At 44.4% G+C, this 25,698-nt stretch overlaps 1 protein-coding gene across 1 annotated transcript in view; it reads left to right on the top strand.

The window, feature by feature from the left end:
- The first annotated feature begins 1,431 nt into the window (after positions 1 to 1,431).
- The window catches only part of N4bp1 (NEDD4 binding protein 1), a 41,941-nt gene continuing 17,674 nt past the window's right edge, over positions 1,432 to 25,698 (top strand). The window contains exons 1-2 of the mRNA XM_055620983.1: positions 1,432 to 1,849; positions 21,055 to 22,742. Coding sequence (XP_055476958.1) covers positions 1,652 to 1,849; positions 21,055 to 22,742 — 1,886 coding nt within the window. The 5' untranslated portion in view covers positions 1,432 to 1,651. The remainder of the gene's footprint in view (positions 1,850 to 21,054; positions 22,743 to 25,698) is intronic.

Genomic DNA, 25,698 nt, shown 5'->3' with positions numbered 1-25,698 from the left:
GCATAGACATCAGCATCTGAATACACAGTGTACAAAAACATCCTCCAGCAGTGTACCGATGAAGAATTACAGTACAGAGAAGTAAGCAATATCCCCGCAGTCCTCTTTACCATATCCAAGATACTTAGAAGAAAGAAACTTTATCTTTCACAATTTATTTTCAAGGATTCAAGAAAACTTATGGTCTGGGAAAAGGTGTTGGAGTCAAGTGACTGACGTCTTTGACTTTACAGATGGAAAAACAGACCTGAAGAAGGATTTGGGCTTATTTGCCCTAGCCGCGCAAGCACAAGTATGATCATGAGTGAGCCCCCTCCCCGCCCCCATATCTATAATTTGTGCCTCGCACATAACACAAATAACCCTTGTGAAATTGCCTTTTTCTCTTTCTTGTATGCGAAGGTACAGTAAATAAACTGCCGACCCGGCACAGAGGGAAAGTGAGAGACAATAGTGGAGATAGTGAGGGACAGAGCACAGGGAGAGAGCTTGAGATGTTTCTGAGGCTGCGCCTGGCTCTTGCCAAAGTTGATCTTGAAGTCTCGATCCTCCAGCCTCAGCTTCCTAAGTGCTGCCACAAATACAGGCCACCGTGCCCGGCTTCTTTGAATGGGTTTACTTTAGAATTATTTTCTGTATGTTCTATTTGTGAGCGAGTGTATGGGCACAAGTGTGTCCTGTCTCTCTCCAAGGAGAGGCCAGAAGGGGCTTTCAGGTGATCTCTTCCACATCGCAACTACTCCTTTACCGTGGAGTTTTTCTTTGAATCAGCCGCTGTTCTTTTGCCTTTTCTCAGCTAAGCTGGAAGCCAGCAAGCCCTCCTGTCTTCCCACCTCCCTCGGAGATGGCACTAGAGATCTGTTCCCTTGCCTGGCTTGATATATCCTAACTCCCAGCCCTTATGAGTATCCAACAAGAATTTTTAACCACCTAGCCATGTCTCCTCTGGTTTTTGAGACAAGGTTTCCCTTGGTAACCCCAGCTGGTCTGGAACTATGTACCTCAGGCTTGCCTTCAGCAGACCAGTGTCCGCCTGCCTCATTTCCCCATCCCGCTGCGATTACAAGTAATTGACACTGTGTAAGCAATTATTTAGCCTTTCAATTCTCTACAGGTAGTCCCTTTTTCATTTCCTGTTGTAACTTTTTTTAAATAAAGTAAATAAGGGAAGAAAAGGGAGTAAAAAAAACGAAAAGAGGGGAAAAGAAGTACCATCTGCTTACCAACGTAAACCCCCAAACATCCCACCTACTTACTAGATGACCAAAGGCACCAACCCCTCATCAAACATGGCCACCCAGGCCTCGCCTCCCGACGCTTGCCCTCAACCAATATGGTGACCGCGTATGGCGTCGACTTCCGTCGCCCCCAGCCTACCAACGCAGCCTTCACGACGGGGCGGCGAGCTTCAATGACGGCGGCGGGCTGAGCGCATGCGTGGCGGCTGTGGCGGCGGCGGCGGGGCGGCGGAGAGTCACTGCCCGCAGTTGCTAAGCTGCGGCGGCCGAGTCGTGATGGTGTAGCGGGGCCTGCGGGCGGGGGAGGCGGCCGGCGCGGCCCACGCCTCCGGACAGCGGCTCGGTGCAGCGGCGGCACGCTGAGGGGGCGTCGCCGCCGCTGGCCCCCGGCGCCACGGGAGGCCGCGCCCGCCATGGCGGCCCGGGCGGTGCTGGACGAGTTCACGGCGCCCGCCGAGAAGGCGGCGCTGCTGGAGCGGAGCCGCGGCCGCATCGAGGCTCTGTTCGGCGTGGGCCTGGCGGTGCTCGGCGCGCTCGGGGCAGAGGAGCCGCTGCCCGCGCGCATCTGGTTGCAGCTCCGCGGCGCGCAGGAGGCGGTGCACAGCGCCAAGGTGAGTCCGGCCTGGCCCCTGCGGCCCGCGGGGCGTAGCGGTTTCATCCCGGGAGCCTTGGTCTCCTCGTTTGGAAAGGGCGCTGCGACAGCGTTTCCCTCTCCGGTCCCCCGCGAAGATGGAAGTAGGCGAGGTGCGCAGAGCGCGGAGCCGTCAGGCCCGGAGCAAGCGCGCTGCGTGGTCGCGCTGTCGGTCCCCCCAGTCCCTTGGATGTGCGAGGGCTCCACGCTCCTGGTTGTTTTTCACCCTCCAGGTCGTCACTACGGGGCTTCTGAACTCTTTGGAGATCTTAGGCCCTCTTGGAAATCAGGAGGAGGAAAGCATAAGGATAAGCAATGCTTTAGACACTTTAGAGTCGGGATATTTAGTAGCTGCGTTCGAAATAACATTATTCCTGTATTGTTGATACTCGATGATATGATGCTCGTAGCACGTCTGACGTTCCGCCGAGTATCAGAAAAGGAATAACTCAGCGTTTAAAAATCCAGCGAGGACGGTTTGGTAGGACTCTTCTATTAAATGAACAGCTGGAGAAACTGAAACCAAGCGGTGACTCACCTTATGTCTAATCAGTATTTCAGACCTTATACATACTCAACACCGCCACCAGCTCCTCCCCCTCTCGTCAGAAAACAGTGGCACAATTTGACCGCAGAACAGTCTCTGCTTCCGAATCTCATTGAGCCAGTGAAATAACCAGGTAGTCGACAGGTTGCCTGAAGAAAGGGCATTTTAATTTTGTTTGCATGGAAGAGAGCCCTACAAGCCCATGCGTGGGAGAAGGGCCAGAAGGCCAAAGCTGAGTTGAGGAGTAAGGTGGTGTTTCCTCTCCGGCGGTATTTGGAGGGTCAGATCTGGGAACTTAGGAGAAAGCTCCTCACTGCTCTTCTCGGTTTGAAGTCACCAGCTTCTCAAAGCCACATGTTTTGAGCTTCCTGAACACCTTCAGATACCCATGTTTCTCCAGACTTTCCTACCTGTAAGGCACCAGAACTCATTTGTTTCTAGAATCCCCACGGGCAACGCTGTGGGGAGACCGTTTTTTATATCCTACATTACAAATTTCACATTACCCTTGAGTGGTACTCAAGCTACCCTTGAGTAGCTCCTGATGTAATTAGATTTAATTTTTTTTTTTAATTTTAAAATGTAGATGTTGCATTTACCATGTGTAGGGTATAAGGCACTTAGTTGTGCGATTCTGCACAGTGTGGGCTGGAATCATTGATGTTGGATCAAGTTGGTTTTCCTGTGCTTATCCCTTAAATGAGTTATCTGGTTTTGAACAAGTGTTGTAACCCCTTCCTATTAGCCTCCTTTCTCCTCAGCACCCACTCTTTCACTACCCAGGGCTAAAAACATTCCTGAGGCCTGTCACTTCTACATGTTCCTCCATGTACTCATTCCACTCCTTTCCCTGTGCTTGCCTTTGCTTAAGACCTTTGTTTCTGGTGGTGTTCCTTCTGACTTTATTGCTTCTAGCCGCATTGCTCCCTGCCTCCCACTTCACCATCATCCTCCTTCAGAAAGTCCTTCCTTCGTGCTGGGACCTGGTAGGGCTTCCTGTCAGTCTGAACCCTCCTCTTAGAGAACACTGTGAGACAACCTTTCTGTGACTGCCTGGCCTCGAATCAGCAGTCTTACCCTTGTCTGGAAGTGCTAAGACTACAGGCTCGTGCCCCACCTCCGTCTTTGCTAATGGATGTGGTAGCAGCTCTCTTAGACTTCCACAGCAGGCTCCCTTCTGCCCTGGCTGTGGCCTGGACTGCTCCTGCTGCCACTTTCTTTCTGAGGTAGAAAGTGCTTCGACTGGTCTACAGAAAAGCCTTGCTTCTTCTACCAGTCCTTCCAACCCTTCTCTGGTCTGTCTGCTAGTGCCTCACTGTTTAGCTAATGGGGAAGGCGTGGCATCTGCTATTTTGGTAATGGTAATGCCACCTTCCAGGTTATCTTTTCAACATGTATTACTCACAATCTAACCTTCCCACTTACAAGAAATCCTTCCTTTCCTTGAGATTCATGAGTAAGAGTTGACTAGAGGAAAAGGAAACCATTAATTTGGTCTAAGGTGAGATGGCATTGAGGGGAAATACAGCAAAGAAAAGTTTGGCCAGGTGGTTATGGTGGAACATACTATAATCCCAGAACCCTGGAGGCTGAGGCATGAAGGTGGTTGGTTGAGCCCAGCCTGGCCTACACAGAGGAACCATCATGACCAAGTTTTTCTTTTTGGTAGTGCTGGGGATCAAAGCCAGGGCCTTGTACACACTAGATAAGCAATCTTCCATTGAGCTACACCCCCAGCCCAAGAAGAGTTTTTTGGTATTTTTAAAAGATTTATTTATTTATTTATTATGTATACAGTATTCTGCCTACATGCCGGGAGAGGGTACCAGATCTCATAGATGGTTGGGAGCCACCATACAGGTGCTGGGAATTGAACTCAGGACCTCTGGAAGAACAGCCAGTGTCCTTAACCTCTGAGCCATCCCTCCAGCACCACCCCCCAGAAGAGTTTTAAACCTACCTCTATAACCTCTCATAAAATAAGGAATCAAGGTCTACAGCTCAATGGTAGCATGCTTTGAAGCTTCAATCACTAGTGCCAGAGAAGAAAATGGGAGAGAAGGGGTGGGGGTTGGTGCGAGGAGGCTAACTGCTCTGGCTCTCAAAATTGAGTTTTCTGTTACAGCTGTGAGAATGGCCTATGAATTAGCCAGGCCTCTGGTAATCAGAGGGAGGGGAGTGGGAGCTACTGTTGGAGAGCGATAATGCCCATGGAGGCTCAAGAAAGGCAAGGACTGCCCAGTTGTGTGTGTTGGAGGAGGCAGCGCTTTAGGTGGACCTTGAAAAGCCTGAACGATTACCAGGCACTTCATTATTAACGAAGACATAGAAACCAGAAAACAACATTTGAAGTGGAATGTCATGACCAGAACGTGTCAAGGTTCTTTGTGAGATATGATGGCTGGGAGAACAGCTGGCTTGGCTTGAGATCTTGGATATTCAGGAAGGAGTCATTGAGGGTTCTGACAGAGAAAAAAATTACCTAAAACTCCTGGATGGGTAACTTGAAGGCAAGAAGAGAACCAGTAGTGAAAGGAACACTGTTTTAAGGTTGAACTGGACATGGGTGGGGTGGATTGGGACCTGAGTGGAAGTAGAGATTCAAGTAAGTTTAAACCCTGGTACCCAGAGAGAGTAGTTCATATTCTCTGACCTGTTGGTGATGGGGCTGCCAGGTAGTCAGCTTTTTAAATTTTTATTTACTGTTTTTTAAGGGTAACATCTTGCTGTGTAGCTCTGGCTGGCTTCCAACTGGAGGTCTTCCTCCCCCTGGTCCTCAGTATCGACATGGCCTACCACAACTAGCTGGTGGTCAGCATTTGAGGAAAAGCCTACCTGTGAAGGAGCAGTGTATGTGGTTGTCCCATGGAAACAGGACAACATGATTCGTGCTGCAGCTGACATGTGTTCCAAGTGTCACAGTAATGATAAAAAGAAAAGACTTTTCTGATCAGTGAGCTTCCAAAGGGTGAAGCAGTCGGGGCATCTCTGAAGGAGGGGAGAACATGGGCAAAACCACAGGTATTTGAAATGTGTGCTTTTACTCAGTTCCTTGAATGAAGAGAGCATGGAGGAAATGTTCAGAGGTAAAAAGGCCTGCTGAAGGGGATGTAGAAGTTCAGAATGCATACGATGTAGCTGTGAAATGCCACAGAATGGCAATCTCTGGACTTGATGTTCTGCTGCTGGCTTTCCAGGATACAGATACGTGAGGGATGTCTAGCAACTTCCATACTAATTTGACATTGCTTAGTGATTGATGGGGAGAGCCAGCCCATTGTGGGTGGTGTCACCCCTGGGCAGGTGGTCCTGGAGAACCCAGGAGTTCTCTTAAGAAAGCAGGCTGAGCAAGCCAATAAGCAGCACTCTTCCATGACCTCAGCATCAGCTCCTGCCTCCAGGTTCTCACCTGGTTTAAATCCCTCCATTAGCTTCCCTCAGTGGACTGTGTATGCGTAAGCCAATAAACCCTTTTCTCTCCATGTTGCTTTTGGTCATGGTGTTTCATCACAGCAGTCAAGTAAGACAGTGTGAAAAAATAGGAAACCTGGAGAGAACTGCCTTATCCATTGGGTGGATGGGGGAGCAAATTTATATTTTTAATTCCATGTACATGCTATGTGGTATATCAACAAGAATTTCATATTAATACCCCCCTTTTGGTCTTAAGAAAGTTATGTAGGGCCGGGAGCAGTAGTGTGCGCTTGTAATTCCAGCACTCTGGGAGGCAGAGGCAGGCAGATCTGTGTAAGTTTGCGGCCAGCCTGGTCTACATAGTGAGTCCAGGACAGCGAATGCTACCTAGAGAAACCCTGTCTTGAAAAACAAAAACAAACAAAAAAAGGATTAAGGAAGCTATGTAGTCTAAAACAGCCAAAACCTCACTTTTCCTGTCCTCAGTCTGGGATTACAGGCCACATCTGGCTGCATTGATACTCTCTGTAAAGTCATCAGCACAAAACACAGCTGTCAAAGGGAGCAAGAGATCATTTACTCTCTGCCAAATATGAATAACTGTGGCCAAGGAGCACACATTCGGATTGCCCTGAATAACATCTGGTTTATTTGTTTTGGTTTGGTTTTCTAAGACAGGGTTTTTCTGTGTAGCCCTAGCCATCCTGGACTCAGTGAGTCTCCTGCCTCTGCCTTCTGAGCACTGGATTAAAGGTGTGCACCACCACTGCCCAACTGAATAACATGACTTAATATGGAAGCAGTTACATACGCTTTCATAGTCAGAACAAAAGACAAATATCTGGGTCTGGTAGCACACACTCACAATTCTAGCACTCAGAGTTAGAGGCAAGGAGGATCGGCACAGGGTCATAACAGCTGCGTGGCAAGTTCTAACCCAGCCAGAGCTATGTAACAAGACAATCTCAAAAAAAAAAAAAAAAAAAAAAAAAGTCAAGAGTCAAGGAAGATGCAGATGCATTGCTAGGAACTTGAGACTTGAGGAGACTAGGCTACAGCAGGTGGGGGCATCTTTAAGTCTCAGACCCTGTCTCCGTAGTGGCAACTTAGCTTACGGTTTGATGGGCACCAGTGTTCTGCTAAATAAGCACATCCCGAACGCTTCAGCTACAGTTAAAAGGATGTTGTTATATCAGACATGGGTGGACGGTGAATAGCTGCTAAAGGGGCTGACAACACCCCAAGGTAATTTGCCCTGAATGTATAGTGTCAGCTCCCTAAAATCAAGCTTGAATTAACGAGCCATTTCAAATCTTCAGCCTACCTTCCCACCCTAACCCCTCGTGCCCTGCCAGGGGTGTTCAGGGGATGGCAGCTTCAGTTTACAGAAATGTATTGTAATAAAATGCAGTCACACATGCTGAAGAAACATGTCAGTGATCCAAGTGGGGGTTTGAACTGCCCTTTTAAGCTCTACTTCAGAAAGTCAGAGGCAGTATTAGTAAATTAACACACTTCCTTCTCCTTCCTCTTGGATAAGAGAGCAGCAGCAGACCTAGTGGCCCGGAGCACTGTCTCAGTGAGGTGACAAGCGGTAAGGAAGAAACTGGAAGGGACTTGTATGGAAAGAAGTAGGGACCAGAGGGAGTCAGAAGGTTCCCTGATGGTGATCTAAGTGAAGTTGAGCGAGGCACAGGGGGACCCAGGAGCTGTGTCTGAAGAGACTATTTGAGCGAGGACAAGGAGGTAGAAAGGCTGTCAGCAGCAGGGGGAGTGGGGTGGGGTGGAGGTGAGACTCCAGGCTAGACTGTCATACCGACAAGGCTCCCTCAGGCATTCTCCAGGGTTCTGAGCTGTAGGGATTTCAGATCCTTCTGCTTAGAAGAGTGATTCCTGGTTCTTGAGGGAACAGTAGGCTTGTTCATGGAGGGAGTAACTTAGAAATGCACCACTGGATAGGATCGTGGAGCTTTTGTGTTGATTTTACCAGAAAGGAATGTGTAGCTTTTTTGCATTTCCTAGAATGATACTTTTTTCCCCCTTAGTTGTGAAAATCATCTTAAGAAACAGTGGTTGGCTTAGTGTCTTTTATGGCTAATACTTTGGGGTTGTTCCAGAATGTTGAAATAGGGGATACTCACTGCTAATGCTGTAGCTTCCCCTTCTCTGTTCCTTTCCCAGGCAATATTGGATTTGTTTTAAAATCTTATTTCCTTACTCATTTTGTTGGAGTTGTTTATACCGTATCCTGCATGTGGGTCAAGGACAAACTTGTCAAAAGTGGTTCTCCCCTTCCACCATGCAGGTCTCAGGGATTGAACTAAGGTCATCAGGCTTGGTAGCAGGTAACTTTACTTGCTGAAGTATTTTGCATGTCTTATTGTAGGATTTTTAAAAAGCTGTATTTACCTTTCAAAGATATTATGGGTATGAGTGTTTTGCCATTTGTATGTCTGTGCACCACCTGCATGACTAGCACCAGTGGAGGTCAGAAGAGGACATTAGATCCCCTGGAACTGGTGTTACTGGTAGTTGTACGCTGCCATGTGGGTGATAGGAGCCTAACCCAGATCTTTTGTAAGAGCAGCAAGTTCTCTTAACTGTTGAACCATCTTTCTGCCCCCCTTTTGTAGGATTTTAATTAAATCAAGGTTCACTGTCTTGGTTTCTCCCCCCTCCCCCCCACTATTTTACCAAATTAATGTAATTGTTAAAGTTAGTATCCTTAAATTTCAAATGGAACTGTAGGGGGAGATCTTTGTAGTAATTAAGGTGCTGCTTTGTTGTTCTAGAAAAATTATTGTAATGTGTGCGTGGTACTTTGTGAACGTGGACACATGGGTATGGCCACACATGCTGCAGTATACATGTGGAGGTGAGGGGACACCTTTGTGAAGTGGGTTCTTTTCTTTACCTGAGTTCTGGGGATTGGATTTAAGTCATCATGCTTGTACTGTAAACACCTTTATCCACCAAACTATCGCCCTAGCCCTGTTGTTATTTTTGAGATAGAGTGTTGCTATGTAGACCAAGCTGGCCAAGATCTGCTTGCTCTAATCACCACTCCCATAACACAGACACCTCATGGGGGATTAAAGGCTCATAACCGTGTTTGTTTGTTTGGTTGGTTGGGGTTTTTTTGTTGTTGTTTTGTTTTGTTTTGTTTTTTTTTTAAAGACAGTCTCACCATGTAGGCCTGGCTGGCCTGGAACCTCACAGAGCTCGGCCTGCCTCTGCCTCCTTAGTGCTGGGATTAAAGGGACCCAGCATCCCTCCTCATGCTTTTTAAATTAAGAGAATAAAATTAATATTTTGTTGCTATAGGTAGATTGAGGCATGTTAATATATCTCTGTTGTTAATAAAATTCCTGCAGTAAAAAGATGCCTATACAAATAGAGACTTGGTATTTTTTTCACTCAAGAAGTCTAAAGATGGCCGAGCATTGGTGAGGTACACCAGTAATACCAGCTACTCAGGAGGCTGAGGCAGGAGCGTTGCAAGTTTGAGATCTGCTTGAGTTATGCAGTGACTTAGGAGACCAGCCTGGGTAGCTTACTGAGACTCTGTCCTCAACTAAAAAAGAAATTGTAAAGGATTTGGTAGAGGGCTTGCCTAGCATGTACAGGAAGACCTTGTGTTTAATCCTAAACACCACAAAGCAGAAAAGTCTGAAGAAATCTCAGTAGTGGCTAGTAGCTGGTCCCTTATGGTCAGAGTGACTTACTGCTCCAGCTGTCATGTCTTTGATTTAAGAAATGTAGACCAGTGTCGATGGCACACCCCTTTAATCCCAGCGCTTGGAATAGAGAAGCAGGCGGATCTCTTGCGTTTGAGGTCAGCCTGGTCTACAGACAACCAGTTCCAGGACAACCAGGGCTACAGCAGAGAAGCTCTGCTTCCAAACACAAAAAAAAGAAAGAAATGCAGCCGAAGTAGCACCTTTCCAGAAAAGCTTAATATGTTCTTTGCTTCCTCTAGGTGACTAGAAGTATGCCATGCAACCACTCCTAGTATCAAACTAGAAAATTTTCATTATGACCCAGGTATATTGCTGCCCTCAATAAAATCTGAATTTTGTAGTTAAGGAAGCAGAAAATGGATATTGGTAGACATTAGCTTGGCTGTCATATCTTATTACTTGCTTTTTACCAAGTACCCTCCTTCCTATCAATCATTTTGTTTTAACTCATCAGGAAACCATCTAGATAGGACAAGTGTCTCTGAGAGTGTCCAGGAAGAGTACAGGTACTGAGGGAGTAAAGCTATGTATTGAAGACTGGCTGGTTTAGGTCCCACAGGGCACTGAGTTTCTGTGCCTTAATATAGATAACATGTCAAAAGGAACATTCTTCTAAATATTTTCCCTTCCCTCCCCTCCCCACCCTTCCCCTTCTTTCCTTTCTTCTCCTTTTTCTTATCCTTCTTCCTTCCTCTCTCTTTCTTTCTGAAAAAGGGTCTCCTGTAGCCAACCTGACCTAGAACTTGATGTAGCCGAGGATGTACCTGCAGGAACCCTGGACTCCTAATCCTCCTACCTTCATCTTAGTGCTGAGATTTCCAGTGTGCACCACCATACTTATTTCTCTCTTCCTTTTTGTGATGTTGAGGATGGAACACAGTGTAGCTCATACCAGCAAGCACTGTGACATTGAACTGCATCCAGCCACAAACCAGAGTTTCTTAATCTCATCTGAAAGTAGATCCTAATTATCTGCTAGTCAGATAACCACATGATCATAACCAAAAAGGTCAGGTTGCAGGCAGAGGTGCTTAGACCACATTCATGTATATAGAGACTCATTTGAGATTGGCAAGGGGACAGGCAGAGATAGGCACAATGAAGTACTCCTGTAATCACCAGCACTCAGGAAGCTGCAGTAGGAGGATCCTTTGAGACCAGTGAGTCATCTGAAGGAAAGGCCAGGAATGATGAGATACAAACATAGCAGCAGAAGAGAAGAAAGCAACAGAGACAGACAGACAGAAAAGTGAAGGCTTTCTGCTACTGAGGACTTATTTTGGGACCTAAAATGATACAAGTTTTTATTTAAACATACAGCCTTTTGGGAGCATCTTAGGCTAGTACCTCTAACAGGTGAGTACACTGGGGCCTCTTAGTGGGTCCTATAAACTTCCAAAGGGTAAATAAAACACTTTTTTTTTTTTTTTTTTTTTTTAAGTTACAAGCAAACTTTCAGATAGGCAGGTAACTCATGAACCAGAACTTGTCAGCAAGGGCATAAGCATAGCTCAAAAAATTTTTGGGGATTTGAGAGTTTGGGTGAAGAAAGGAATACTGGAGGCAGGCGTGGTGGCCCATGCCTGGAGTCTACCAACCCTTTCACAAGGGTCGATTAAGACATTGGAAAGCACAGATGTTTACATTAAGATTCAAAACAGTAGCAAAATTACAGTTGTAAGTAGCAGTGAAAATAAATCTATGTTTGGAGGTCACTACAATATGAGGAACTGTATTAAAGGATCACACCATTAGGAAAATTGGAAACTACTGCTTTAATCCCATTTTAATCCCAGCACTCAGGAAGTAGAAGCTGGTCTTGGAGTTCAATGCCAAGCCTTGTCTGTATAGTGTATAGGTCACCCAGAGCTACATAGTAAGACCCTGTCTCAAAGAAAACAAGAATGTTGGGATGAAGTTGCTAAGTTACAGACTAAATTGGCTACCCAATGCCTTACAGAGCAAAGAAATCTTACTCTTTAGGGCTCTCTTGTCTACCAACTCAGAGTTATCTTGATTGGCGAAATTCTATATACATTCCAGTTAAGGAATTGATTGATTGATTTTTGAAGTAGAGTTTCATGCATCCAAGACTGACATGGAATTCTATGTAGCTAAGAATGACCTTGAGTTTTTTCGGAGGGAGGAGTTGGTTTTTCTTCTCTCTTTCTCTCTCTCTCTCCCTCTTTCTGTCTCCTTTCCATCTTCCCATCCATCTTTCCCCCTTCTCTCTCTCTCTTTCTTTGAGGCAGGGTTTTTCTGTGTAGCCTTGTCTGTCCTGGGCTTGTTTTTTAGGACAGTCTGGCCCTGAACGCACAGTGATCTGCCTGCCTGTACCTCCCTGAGTGCTGGGATTAAAGGGGCACTCCACCACTGCCCAGGTTGGCCCCTCTTTCTTAACTAATATTTAACCACATCTTGGCTACAAGATGTTGGTCCATGTTTCCAAACCACCTGTGGGTATTAGTTAGTCACTAATTGGTTTGTTCAGGGTTTCTCAGCAGTGATGCAATTGGCATTTTGGGTCATATAATTTGGGTGTATGGGGAGGAGTGTATTATATCTGTATGATGATTAGCACCATCTGTCTTCCACCCTCTAGATGCTGGAGATGCCAGGAGCATCTCCTTAAGCTGTGAAAGCCAGGTATGTCTCCTGATATTGCCAGATGCCTGGAGAATTATTTCTGTTTGAGATAACTGAATTTGATGGCTAAGGGCAGTTCCCACCCCGCAGAAATGAGCAGTCTACTGGACTTGTGATAAATATGACAATTTAGTAGGACACTCTTGTGTATAAAAAGCAGAGAGTAATATACATACTCCCTGTTTTCTCAGATGATATTTTTAGACAAAGGTAGAGGAAGAAAACATTAAAGTATGTAGCAAAAATAAGTGGACAGTTAATCCAAACCAGAGACCTTTGAACAAGACCCTGCAGATCTTGAACATTAGTGCTGCCAGTAGGAGGCTTTCTAGAGTGTGCTTTCAGAAATACTTCTTATATTGCAAGAAGCAGTGTTATATGTTGTAGCAAGGGCATGATAAAATTTGTGGGTAGGAAGAAGTTTGTATTTGTAGTTGATTGCAGTGTTTACATTGACTCTAATGTTTATTAAAAGAGAACTTGGACCAAAGCTAAGTTGGAAGGCACTGTCAGCTCCAAGTCAGACCAGAATTTGAGATACTTTTGGAATAGCGTGACTGGATGGAAATGCCAGCGGATAGGTATTCTTGTGGTCTAACAGTGGTAAGGCTAGAGGCAGAAATTGGATAAACCAGGCCAATAAAAGTTAGGACTGGAGCTTGGAGAGGCCAGTGGTGGAGTTTAGGGGAAACTACCTGGAGATGATTTTGAGACCTATACACCTCTGAGGAACAATAGAAAATGATAGCAAAAGATTTGGGGCATAGCCAGGAGAGGAAGAGATACTCAGTGGTGTCCCCTGAATAAACCCAGTTTTCCTGTATGAGGAGCAGCCCTCAGGTCCTGTGAGGCCAGAGAGGCAGACAGATATGATTATTCAGGGTTCCATTTGCTGGGGGCCTTGCTGACAGACAGGAGGTCCAGCAGGGTTAGCGAGACCAGTTGTATTTCCACAGACTGGGTCAGAAAGAGGTGTATCTGTGGGTTAAGACAAAGTGACTTCATCTGTGCTGAAATGTACCTGCCTTATATGAAAGTAACATCTAAGCTGTGGACACATCCCCAGCGTCTGACTATAAAGCTCAACGTGTGACTGATTAGTAATTTGTTCATTTATTATTTATTATTGAGAAAGTGAAGGAAAATCCAATTAGGGTTACTGGGGAGCCTTTGTGACAATTATGACTCAAGATGGCTGCACCCATGTCAAGATGTATCCATACGTAGCATGTATGCACAACTGTGAAGTGGGAAGTCCTTAGCAGGGATGGATTGCTTGTGTCGTGCTCAGTAACCCAAGTTAGAATTATTTGGTGTAGTTGTCAGCATTCAAGTGATTCTGTTAGAATAGGAACAGAACCCAGCTATCAAGGTGTTGGCTGTAAAATGGGACTCAAGCTTCTGTGTTCATAGACTGTGAAGATGGAAGGACTGAGATGGGGGTAACCCTACACAGTCACACATGGTAGTAACACGTTCACACATGGTAAGGCTGAAGGTAACCATTCCATAGGATCAGGAAGCCCACACATGTTAAGGGGTAAAGAGGATCTGGTGTGGGCTGGGGAGTTGACTCAGAGCTTAAGAGTACTTGCTGCTATTGCAGAGGACATGAGTTTCGTCCCCAGCATCCAGATTAGGTGGCTCATGGCTGCCTGTAACTCCAATCTGGATCCCCGGAAAGGATTGGATATCCTTTTCTGGCCTCCATAGATTTAGACACCTGCACACTCATTGTGAGCTTACAGATGCAAACATACACACACACACAAGAGTTTTTTTGTTGTTTTGAGACAGGGTTTCTCTATGTAGCTCTTGCTGTCCTGAAACTCACTGTGTAGACTTGATGTTGGATGCATATCAGTGCATAAAAGTAAAAGGCTTATTTATTTTCCTTTCTGTTTTCCTCGAGATAGTGTAGAATATTTTCTTTTTGTTTTGTTTTTGAGACAGAGTACCAAGAAGTACCAGTGTAGCCCAAGAAGGCTGAGTACTAGGATGACAGTACTCATTGTGCCACAATGCCCAGGTTGACATCTTAAGAGCTTCCTTGCTTATGTGTTTCTCAGTGATGGTTGGTGGACTTGAATATCCTGTTGTCGGTACCATGATGCTTCTGGTAGTGAGCAAAGTTCTACACACTATGGTGGTCGCTTTCAGGTTGCTATCAGTTGTAATTCCGTTTCAATTTCATATGCTTTGCTTTTCTATTTGTCCTTAAAACATCTTAGCTGTATGCCTTCGAGAGGAGATTATAATGTGAATAGTACCTTGAGAAATAGGCTCCCAGGTGAGCCCTGCCTGCTCCTGAGTAGCAACCTTGCCCTTTTCTGGTTTGAGCTACTTCCTGAGTGGCACAGGTCACCAGGAACACTTCTAGGTTTGTGGGATGGATGCTTTTCTAAGAACTGAGGAGAAGCTGGATAGGGGTGTGTGGCACACGCTTGTGATCTCAGCATCCTAGAGGATGAAGTAGGAAGAGTGCCATTTCCAGGCTAGCCCAATCAACCTGGAGAGACCCTGTCTCAACAGCAATGTTAGCTCAGTACATGGGACCTGGGGTTTACCACAATTTATTCCTTTATTTATCAGGGTAAGATAGGGCTGTGGGGATGTGCTTGGGAGTTTGCAGGAGTCTAATCTCTTGTTCTTCCTCATGGTCCTGGAAATGGAACTTAGGTTGTCGGTTTTGGCAGTAGGAACGATTATCCACTGAGCTATCTTGCTGCCTGCCCCCCCTCCTATTTGTCTCCAACCTGAAGTGACAGGAAGGGGGCACCTAGTACTTGACATTTGCCAAATCCCTATTCTTTCTCTTTTCTCTGTACTCAGGCAGCATCAGTCCTGGGGTGGTGAAAACAGTTTGTAGACTTTCCAGACCCAGCTCCAATCTGCCCATGTGCACACCTGCTCCCAAACACCCCAAGAAATGCTTTTAAGGGAGGCTGGTGGCACATACCTTTAATCCCAACACTGAGGAGCAGCCACAGACAGTTGGAACTCTATGGGCTTGAGGCCAGCCTCGTCTACATATCAAGTTCCAGGACAGCCAGAGCTACATAAGCTTTGTCTCAAACAAAAAGCTTTTAAGAACTGAACATAGCCACCGTCCTATTGCAGACACATTCTAAAACTGTATGGCATTGGAACCACAACTCATATGACAGATTTGTTATCCATCAAACATGCCAATATTCTTAGAACTTCAACAAGGTTTGGCATGGTATACCATAGCATTCAATGTGGACTGTGTAAGTGACTTAGCATGTGAATAATTGGGCCATTCATAACTTACAGGAAAGGATGTTAATATTACTGCTGAGAACACACAGATGTTGGAATCACCTGCTAAAAACTAAAGCAGCTGTTATTCAAATTCCCCAGTTGTAGAGCATGGTGGTACATCCTTTTATCCCAGCACGGAGTAGGCAGGGACAGGTGAACCTCTTGTTCCAGGACAACTGGGTAAACTTCCCTGTAGGTAACTGTCAAAACCAATAGGTTCAGCAAAAAACTAGTATGAAAAGAACCAATCAGCAAGATTAGAGCAAAGTTGCAATTAAAAACTCAGAAGGTGGCCATCCTCATCATCATTATTACCGTTGGAACCAAGCTCTCTAGCTGTTAGCTGAGGCTTACTGGGACACCGTGTAGCTTTGGCACTGGCTACCCTCCCACCTGTTCTGAATTGCTAAAGTTTATATGGAAGTAGTAAGTGCAGTTGGTTACTTTCTCCTTTTATGATGTTTTGGTTGTTTGTTTTTGATGTAAAGTGTCATTATGTAGCTTAAGTCAGGTGGCTTGTTAAGCTCAAAATTGTCCTGTTTCAGCCTCTTTAGTGCCGGAATTACGCCAGCATGCCTGTTCCTCCTGAGTTCTTCAACTTGAGCTTGATTGCTAGAAACAAAAAATGTGCATTGTATGCTGGGTTTTAATGTATGTACATGGAATGTGAGGCACTGTGTTAGAAGGTGGGAGAGGAAAGGATCCAAGAACAAATGAATTTAGGTCTGAGAATGTAGCTCAGTGGAGAGCACTTGTCTACTGCATACAAGTCTCACACTTTGGTTCCCAGCACAGGAAGAAAACAAAACAAGGACCTTTATCCTGGTATCTTCAAATGATGCATGTGGCAGATGGGAAGATGACTCAGTGGATAAAGCACTGGTTGCATAAGCTTGAGAACCTCAGTTTGAGTCCCCAGAACCCATGTAAAAGGGGGGAGGGCTCGGAGGCTACCTGTAATCCATGCACTTAGGAGGCAGAGACAGCGTTCACACTTAGAGCCCAACTATCCTTGCATTCATGTCAGTCCCCCAACTCTTCCTCCTAAATGCTGCAATTAAGGTGGATTACAGGTGTGAGTTGCAATACCCATTTTTAATTGTGCATTTCTGTCTTAAATTTCCTTTTCAAGTTAGGCATGGCTGTCCCTGCACATACTCTCAGCACAGGGAAGGATATGGTAAAAGGATCACTGAGCCCTAGGCTCACCTGGTGATCACCTAGTGAATTTTAGGTCAGTCAGGATAATGTTGAGAGTTTCAGAAAAAGCCTTTCCATGCTGCTTCAGTTGTGCCTGGATATTTTATGTTACTGTCACTTAGTTCAATGCATTCCTAAAAAATTTTCCTAGAGGGGTTGCGTGCAGCTCAGCAGCAGAATACTTACCTAACATGGCAAGGCCCGGGGTTCATCCCCAGCACTGTAAGAAAGAACTCACATGTCTGGAAGATCCATAGCCTACCAAAGAAAGGAACAGAAAAAGGAAAATTCCCCTGACCTATGAGTTACTAAGAAGTATACTGTACAGTTTTTAACTTCCAATCATTAGGAGATTTTTCTTATCTGTAACTGATTGGTTTGATTATTTTGTGGTCAGATCATTCTACATAATTTCAGTTCTTTTAACTTTGTTGAGATTGTTTCATGGTGAGCATGGTGTTTATCTTGGTAGTTTTGTGGGTTTTTGAGAAGAACATCTTTTGGCTATTGGGTGGAGGGTTCTATAAAGACCTATCAGTAAGTGACATCGCTGCTTGATGGTGGTTGTGAGCTGCCATGTGGGTGCTGGAAAATTGAACCTGGGTCTTCTACAAGAGCAGCTAGTGCTTTTAAACGGCTTGCCTTGGCTCGTCTGCTAAGCTAAAGCCTTGGCTCTTAAATATACAACCTGTGTAGGATGACATAGGGGAGATGTCAGGAGTAGAGCTTAACAAAGGAAAAAAAAATAAACAACTTTCTTAAAATTTAAGACTTGCCAGCACAAAACATGGTGTTAATTGATAGGTAATGGACTGAAGGGCCTGTGGTGTAGCTCAGTCATTAGAGTTCCAGCCAAGCATGTCTGAAGTCACAGGTTTGATCTCTAGTACATAGATTACCATATAGACCAAGTATGGTAGAGACCGATGTAGGCCACATGAGACACTGTCTCAAAGTGGGGGAAAAATGGTAAGACTGACTACTAGTATATATAAGAGAGATGTAAACCACAGTTCTTGCAGAAGACTGGACTATTTAAAGTAGTCTCAAAACTCAAATGACAAAACCAGTCGAATTAGAGACAGACAAAAGAATAAGGCATTTCACTGGAGAGGACAGATAGTGTGAGGCAAGGTGATCAGGGCCACTAGCCAGCCAGGAGGAGATGGGAGCTGAGATAAAGTATACCACCACACTTATACTGAAATGTCAAAAATAAAAACTAACACTATTAAAAACTGGCAGAGTTTTGGGAAAACTGGATTTCATACATTTTTGGAGTCCTGTAAATTATGTAGCCATCTGAAAAATGGGGAAGCTCCTTGGAAAACTAAGTATGTGAACTGGAAACTCACATAAAAATCTGAACATGACTCTTTAGTGTTTTGTGTTGTTTGTTTGAGACAACGTCTCTATGTAGCCGAGGTTGGCCTCAAGCTCACAGCAATCTTGCTTTGGTCTTCCCTCTGCTGCAATCTCTAGTATGAACCACCGCTTCCAGCTGCAACTTCTTAAGTTTTAAGGGCATCGTGTTAAGGGAAAAAGGTCTACATCACTACACTCCTGTCTATGCTTATTGCAACACTGTTGACAATAGCTAAGTTATGCTACCTGCCTGTCAGCAGACAAATGGATAGAGGAAATGTGGTGTATCAGCCATTCAACCTTAAGATGTGAAAGTAGAAAGGACCTAGGGTTCTGGGCTAAGAAAGGAAGGGACTTTGGGAGCCGGTAAGAGAGGAATTGTTGGGGAAGACAAATATCATGTATTCTTATCTAAAACCTGGACGTGTGTGCGTGTGTGCACGCACGCGCACGCAAAAAGGGGACCAATACAAGGATAAGAGAGCAATATGAGCAAAGCTGGACAGCTATAGTAAGGAAGGTTATAGGTGGAAACAAGTCAAGTACAATGAGGCATGTGCATGGAAAATCATGGACCAGCACTTTACGTGTGTGCTAAAACGTTTAAAGTCAAGTAAGTCCATTTCATAATGTTAATAATATCACAGAAGTTCGAATTTGAAAATAAGTGACCTCCAGGAGATTGAAGATAAAAAGTCGTAGATGTGACAGTAAAAGATAAAGAAAATCTTTGATAATGGAATAATTCTAAACATTGCCACAAGGTGATGGTTTTATAAGGCCATGTGATGAAATATTCTAGATCTGTGATGAACTCATACATGCATGCAGAAGTTTGGAGTCTCATGGTATTATCATATAGTGATTAGGGGTCAATCGATAGAGTGCACATGATCTGTATACTAAAGTTAAAAAATTGGTCCTTGTGAAACTGCTATTAGCTTAAGATAAAGTGCTTTATAAAAACGTTTTCTCTGTTTAAAGAATTTGTGTGTGTACATGTGGTAGGGAGGTGGGTATATGCAGGTGTCCACAGAGGCCAGAAGAAGGTGTCACAGCCTCAAGAATTGGAATTACAGGCTGTGTAAACTCCTGACATGAGTGCCGTGAACCAAACTTGTGTCTTCTGGAAGGGCAGGAAGTGGTCTTAACTAAGCCATCTCTCCAGCTCCTATAAAAACATTTTTAAAGCCATGTGTAAATATAGCATAAGTTCAAACAAGTTGTAGCCAAATGTTGCCCTTTTGAAGAGAGATCTGTTTGTGTCAGGGTCTCATGTAGCTGAGGCTGGCCTTTATGCAGCGAAAGTTGATTTTGAACTTCTGGTCCTTTTGCTTCAACCTAAGTCCATGGGATTATAGACATATACCACCATGACTGACTCACATGGTAACACATTTGAACTCGGGCCCTGTGTATGCTGGACAAGCAGTCTACCAGCTGAGCCACATCCCCAGATCCCACTTGGAGCTCTAAGGCTGCTGGCATTATTTAACAGTATTTAACACTGCTTGGATATTCAGGAAGAGAAAACGTTTGGTTATTTGGCATGACTAAATTGTCACCTTAAAAAAAATAGAAAAATATGCTTATTAAAAAGACAAGACTCTTCTTTGTTTCATCAAGACTATAAACCCCAGTACCAGTCAGGACTCAGGAGCATACTTTAGTAACATACTATTTGGATGGGAATTTCCTCATTTCTACTGTTTGATTTACTCAGATTTGGTGGTTCTAAATTATAGATGCACAAAGGTTATATATATATATATATATATATTTGAATATGGATTCTAACTGAAGAGGTGTGGCCATCAACAGCAAATGCATATTAAGTTTAAGTTTAAAAACCTCCTGCCTGGCGCTTCACAGGCCGACCTTTTAAATAATTCTGGCTTTAGGGATGCTGTTATAATTTTAGTTGAAGGTAGAGGTTAGATCTCATTTTTCAAAAGAGATCCAAAAATTTCACTGATCATGTACCAGGATGCCATTATGAGGACTTTAATTCCCATAGCCATATATGACTGTGCTATTCTTATCTCTGCTATTGAAGAATCTGGGCTTCAGTTGGGTAACTTGAGCAAGACTGCACCGGAACTATTTCTGGAATCTGAGACCAATACATTCCAGAGCCAAAGCTGGTGGGCATATTAACGAATGTGTTTCACACGTTTGTCTGTGCGTGCGCTTGTTTGACTCATTTTTGTTTCCAGTAGCAGCGCACTTGCTAAAGAAACTAGTTGTCTTTAAAAGTTTTTTTTAATTGCATTTATTTATTGGGTGTGTATTGCTGTGGCATGTATGTAGAGGTCAGAGGATGATTTTAAGGAGTTGGTTCTCTTTGCCTGCCATGTGGATCCCTCAGGTCGCCATCAAGCTTGGTGGCAATTCTTTCACTGCTGAGCCATCTCATTGGCTCTAGTTCCCCTTCTTAACCTTACTAAAGACTTCTTCAGTAGCAGCATCAACCAGTGACGGTCCTAATTAGTATTCTTTGTACTTGAATCCTACTGTTTCTAAAAGCCTCAAGAAACCTGGAGGCAGGGTAATCATTTTTATTGAATCCAGAAACCAAAGCCTTTGTTTTCTCATAACTCACTAATCAGATTATCGCAGTTAGGTACCAAGGAGATACTCTGTAGATGTAAATGCATCCAGTCTTGGGATTATCCACTGTGTAGCTAGGCAAGCCCCTAAAATCACAATGCGAAAGAGTGAAAGGTTATACATTCCCACTCTGAAGATTATACAAAGTTTCAATTCCTCTAAAAATAGTTAAACAGTTGAGAATGAACAGAAAGCAATAGCCCCCACCCCAGGTAAAAGTTCAGAGCTGTAATTTTTTTTTTTAACTGAAATTAAGGCATATTGCTCCAAATTATAAATATGCTTAATGATTTAAAAAAAAAAAAATCAGCCTGGCTATTGTAGGTCCATGTACCAAGGAACCTGGCAAATTGGTCTAATTTTGTCTTCTCTTCACAGGAGTATATCAAAGGGATCTGTGAACCTGAACTGGAAGAAAGAGAATGTTACCCCAAGGCCATGCACTGCATTTTTGTCGGGGCACAGAGCCTATTTTTGAAGAGCTTAATTCAGGATACTTGTGCTGACCTCTGCATTTTAGACACTGGGCTTCTTGGCATCAGAGGAAGTGCTGAGGCTGTGGTCATGGCCAGGAGCCACATTCAGCAGTTTGTGAAGCTCTTTGAGAATAATGAGAACCTGCCCAGTAATCAGAAAGAGTCAGAAATCAAACGGGAATTCAGGCAGTTTGTTGAAGCCCATGCAGACAATTACACAATGGACTTGTTGATTCTGCCTACTTCCTTGAAGAAAGAACTACTGAGTCTCACACAAGGTGAAGAGAATCTTTTTGAAACAGGAGATGATGATGTCATTAAAGTTGGAGGTGTGCGGCCACCAGAATTCACGCAGAATGCTGCCACAGGACTGAGTATTACTAGAGATGAAATTGTTGCACAGGAAGATTCCAGAAATAAAGGGAGGACCCCAGTTTCTGAGCTTACAAAACAAATGGACACAGCCTTTTCTAGCTCACCAGATCTGCTCTTTTTGCCAGTGAATGGTCTGAGTCCAGAGGAAGATGCTCTTTCCAAAGACAGAGTTTGTCACAAGAGGAGGTCTTCTGACGCAGAAGAAAGGCATACCAAGAAGCAGTTTTCCTTAGAGAATGTTCCAGAAGGAGAGCCATTGCCAGATGGTAAGGCATCAGCTGGAAATGAAGTCACTGACCTTTCTGATGCTGCTTCTAACTCTACAAATCTAAGCCCCGATGGAAAAGACACTACAGAAGAAATGGAATACAACATCCTTGTAAACTTCTTTAAAACCATGGGCTATTCCCAAGAGATTGTTGAAAAGGTCATTAGGGAGTATGGACCTTCTACAGAACCATTGTTGCTCTTGGAGGAAATCGAAAAAGAAAATAAAAGGCTCCAAGAAGACAGAGACTTTCCACCTTGCACTGTGTATCCAGATGCCAGACAGAGCCGAAGTGCAGGTGTTGGGAGCAGCACCAATGAGCTCACAACAGACTCCACTCCAAAGAAAACACAGAATCACACAGAGCAGAATATGGTGGAGAAATTTTCCCAGTTACCCTTCAAAGACTCTAAACAGTGTACCTCAAACTGCAGGATTAATTCTTTCAGAACAGTGCCAGCAGGACAAAAACATGAAATCTGGGGTTCAAGCCAGAACTACAGTGGTAATGTAGACCTTGACACTGATGGTCTCTCGCCCTCTGTTGCCTCTTCCAGCCCTAAAGAAGTCAGTGTTGTTTCCAGGGGAGCTGCAGGTCACCAGCAGAGGAGCCCAGCTTTTCCTGAAAATGGTTTTCAGCAGCAAGCAGAACCTTTGCTTCCAAATAATACAAAACCTGCCGGTGAAAAACGTTCTGGCTGTTGTGGCTCTCCTCAGCCTAAGCCAAATTATCCCCCACTTTGTCCGCCGATGCCGCTGCCCCAGGTGTCACCTTCAGTTTCAGATGCACGATTGGCAGGCTCCTCTGATCATATGGATTCCTCAGTTACAGGAGTTCAAAGATTTCGGGATACCCTAAAAATACCATACAAGCTGGAGTTAAAAAATGAACCAGGGAGAGCTGATTTGAAGCATATTGTTATAGACGGGAGCAATGTTGCAATCACGTAAGTCCACTCTGCAGATTATTCTTACATAGTTCTCTAAGCAGCGTCTGAGGACTGCCCTATGCATTCTAATGGATCTGCATCCTTCCCTGGGAGAGGAACCCTTCTCCTTTTCCTGTGGGTAAGAGATGGTAGAGACTGCGAATTTTCACAGTACAAATTGCCTTGTGCCACATAGTATACAGCAGTAGTGAGTTAGACTTTGAAATCTGTGTTAGCACTAGATTTCCAGTACAGGAGTGGAGCTGCTGCCTGCTGCTGCCTTTTGTTTGTGAGAGTCTCTTGTAGCCCAGGCTAGCTACTAATTTGTAGTCCTTGCTTCAGCTTCTTAAAAAAAAATCTTTTAAAAGTATTTTATTTTTAATTAAATGTATACGTGTGTTAGAAACTCAGTTTGTGCATATGACTAGAGTGCCTACAGGGGCTAGAAAAGTGTAGCAGTTCCTGTTACTGGAGTTCTAGGCAGATTAAGCCATCTGATATGAGTGCTGGAAACTGAATTCAAGCCTTTCTTAACTGCTGCGCCATTGCTCCCAGCTCCTGCAGGTGCTGATCCTAAGAGTAATATTCGCTGTTGTTGAATGTCTGTCTATATGGCCTCCTAGGAATTCTAAATGATCTACTCATATCTTGAAGTTTTAAGGATACCTGTGGCATTTTTTTTTTTTCTTTGTCTTTCTGTTCTTAATATTTGGGCAAGGACCTTATATGAATGAGGCAAACACACCACCACTGTGCTCTTTCCCAGTACTCTTTTTTATTTTTTGTTTTGAGATAGTCTTCCTAAGTGGCCCAGGCTGGCTGACCAGGCTGTATTGAGACTTACAATCTTGACCAATTCTCACATAATGCTTATAGTACAGGCATGAAAAATTAATTACTGGCACATGTTTATTGTATGTGTATGAGAATTTTGCCTCCATGTTTATATGTACCAGATACATACCTGCTGTTCTTGGAGGCCAGAGGAGGGTGTTGGATTCCTTGGGACTACAGTTAGAGTTGTAAGCCACTGTGTGGGTGCTGGGAACTGTACCCAAATCCTCTGCAAGAGTTGTAAATACTGAGGCTGTCTCTCTCTAGTCACCTGTATCTATCTATCTTTCCTTCCTCTCCTCCTCCCCTCCTCCCTTCCTCCCCTCTCTTTCCCTCCCCTCCATTTATTTATTTACTATGCATATATAGTATTCTGCACCAGATCTCATTATAGATGATTATGCGCCACTATGTGGCTGCTGTGAATTGAACTCAGGACCTTTGGAAGAACAGCTAGTGCTCTTAACCTCTGAGTCATCTCTCCAGCCAGTGTTCTTCTTTTTTTAATGTACATGCATCTGTGTTTGTGTGAATTCATGCCATGTGTGTGCAGGTGCTGGAAGAGGCCAGATGAATACATTGGGTCTTCTGGAGCCAGAGCTACAGGCAGCTGTGAGCCTCTCTATGCTGATGGGATTGAACTCAGCTTCTCTGAAAGAGTAATAGCGCTCTTAACCCCTGAGCAATCTCTCTAGTACTGTCGTGTGTTTTGTGTTTTTCTTTGCATTAAATTTACAAAGAAATTTAAAACAAGGTGTGGTGACTTGCCATGGATTCACTTAGCAATTACTAGTTCAGGACCGATCTTGCTCCACCTGCACTCTTACCTGCTTTGAATCCATTTATTTTATTTTCTTTGTCTTACTCTGCTTGTTCCCTGTGGTGTTGGGTATGGAATCCAGGCTCTTCTGCATGTTAGTTGGCTCTGCTGCCGAGCTCCCTCTCCAGCTCTTTAGGTGCTTGTAACGAAATCTCAGATATACATTTCATCCACAAGTACTTCAGGATGTATCTCAGACACATTCCATGTTGTTTTCTGGAAATTATTTATTACTCAGAGGAGAGAGGGAACTTTGTATCTTGGTAAGGACTCTCGCCCAATTTCTCTCCCTTTCTTTTGGTGTGGGTGTATATGTCTGTCTGTCCTGTTTGTCCGTCCTTGTCTACACTGAGCAATTCCAGAGCTCACTGCTGGTGGTGAGCAAAGCCACAGAACTCCTCCGTCATGTCCCCTGAGAACTTGGTGTCCTCGGTGAGGTGCCTGCAGCAGCAGCCATGCCTGGCTTGTTCCTGTTACCACGGGGTTAGGGTAGCATAGAACAGTGGCTGCTGACACCGGTATGGTGCAACAATGGAAGCCAGGCCCAATTTTGGTCTTCTTTTATGATAAGCTTGTTTGCCACTCTCCAACCTACCTTATAAGTCTGCCCTGATAACTTTTGGTATGTAGCTTTTTATTTGGAAACATGGTCTCACCATGTAACCCTCATCTAGAACTTGCTCACTTTAAACTCATAAAAGATCCAGTCTGCCTCCTAAGTGCTAGGATTATAGGTGTGCTACACCACACATGGCCTGCTTGTTTTGAGGCCAGGTCTTGCTGTGTAGCCCTTGCTAGCCAGTTATGTTGGCCGGGCAGGCCCCAGAGCCATGGGGATCCTCCTGCTGTCTGTGCCTACCAAGTGCAAGGCTTTAAATGTGTGCAACACCATGTCTGGTAGTATGTAGCTTTACAAGTATGAACATTGTTTTGTTTTCTTTTTTAAAAAATAAATTATTGTATGTTTACATTATGCTGTCCACGGTTTGTTGTTGTTGTTTAAAAGAAGTGCCACCATTTTTACCCCTTGAGACAGGGTTTGTCTGGGTGGCTTTGGCTGTCCTGGACTTGCTTTGTAGACCAGGCTGGCCTCAAACTCACAGAGCTCCACCTGCCTCTGCCTCTGCTTCTGCGAGGATCACATTTTAGATACTAGAGGTTTGGCAGTTTGGGCTGGGTTGCTATTGGTAGAGTGCTTATCTAGATTCCTGAAGCCCTGGGTTTTCCCACGCACTAAGTGGGCCCAGTGGCCCCTTCCTGAATCCCAACCTTGGGAAGGTCAAGGCAGGAGGATCAGGTTGAAAAATGGAAAGGCAGGAG

The sequence above is a fragment of the Psammomys obesus genome, unplaced genomic scaffold, assembly GCF_907164565.1.
Source record: "Psammomys obesus unplaced genomic scaffold, mPsaObe1.curated_primary_1811, whole genome shotgun sequence".
Lineage (NCBI taxonomy): Eukaryota > Metazoa > Chordata > Mammalia > Rodentia > Muridae > Psammomys > Psammomys obesus.
This window is presented reverse-complemented; position numbering and strand designations above follow the sequence as displayed.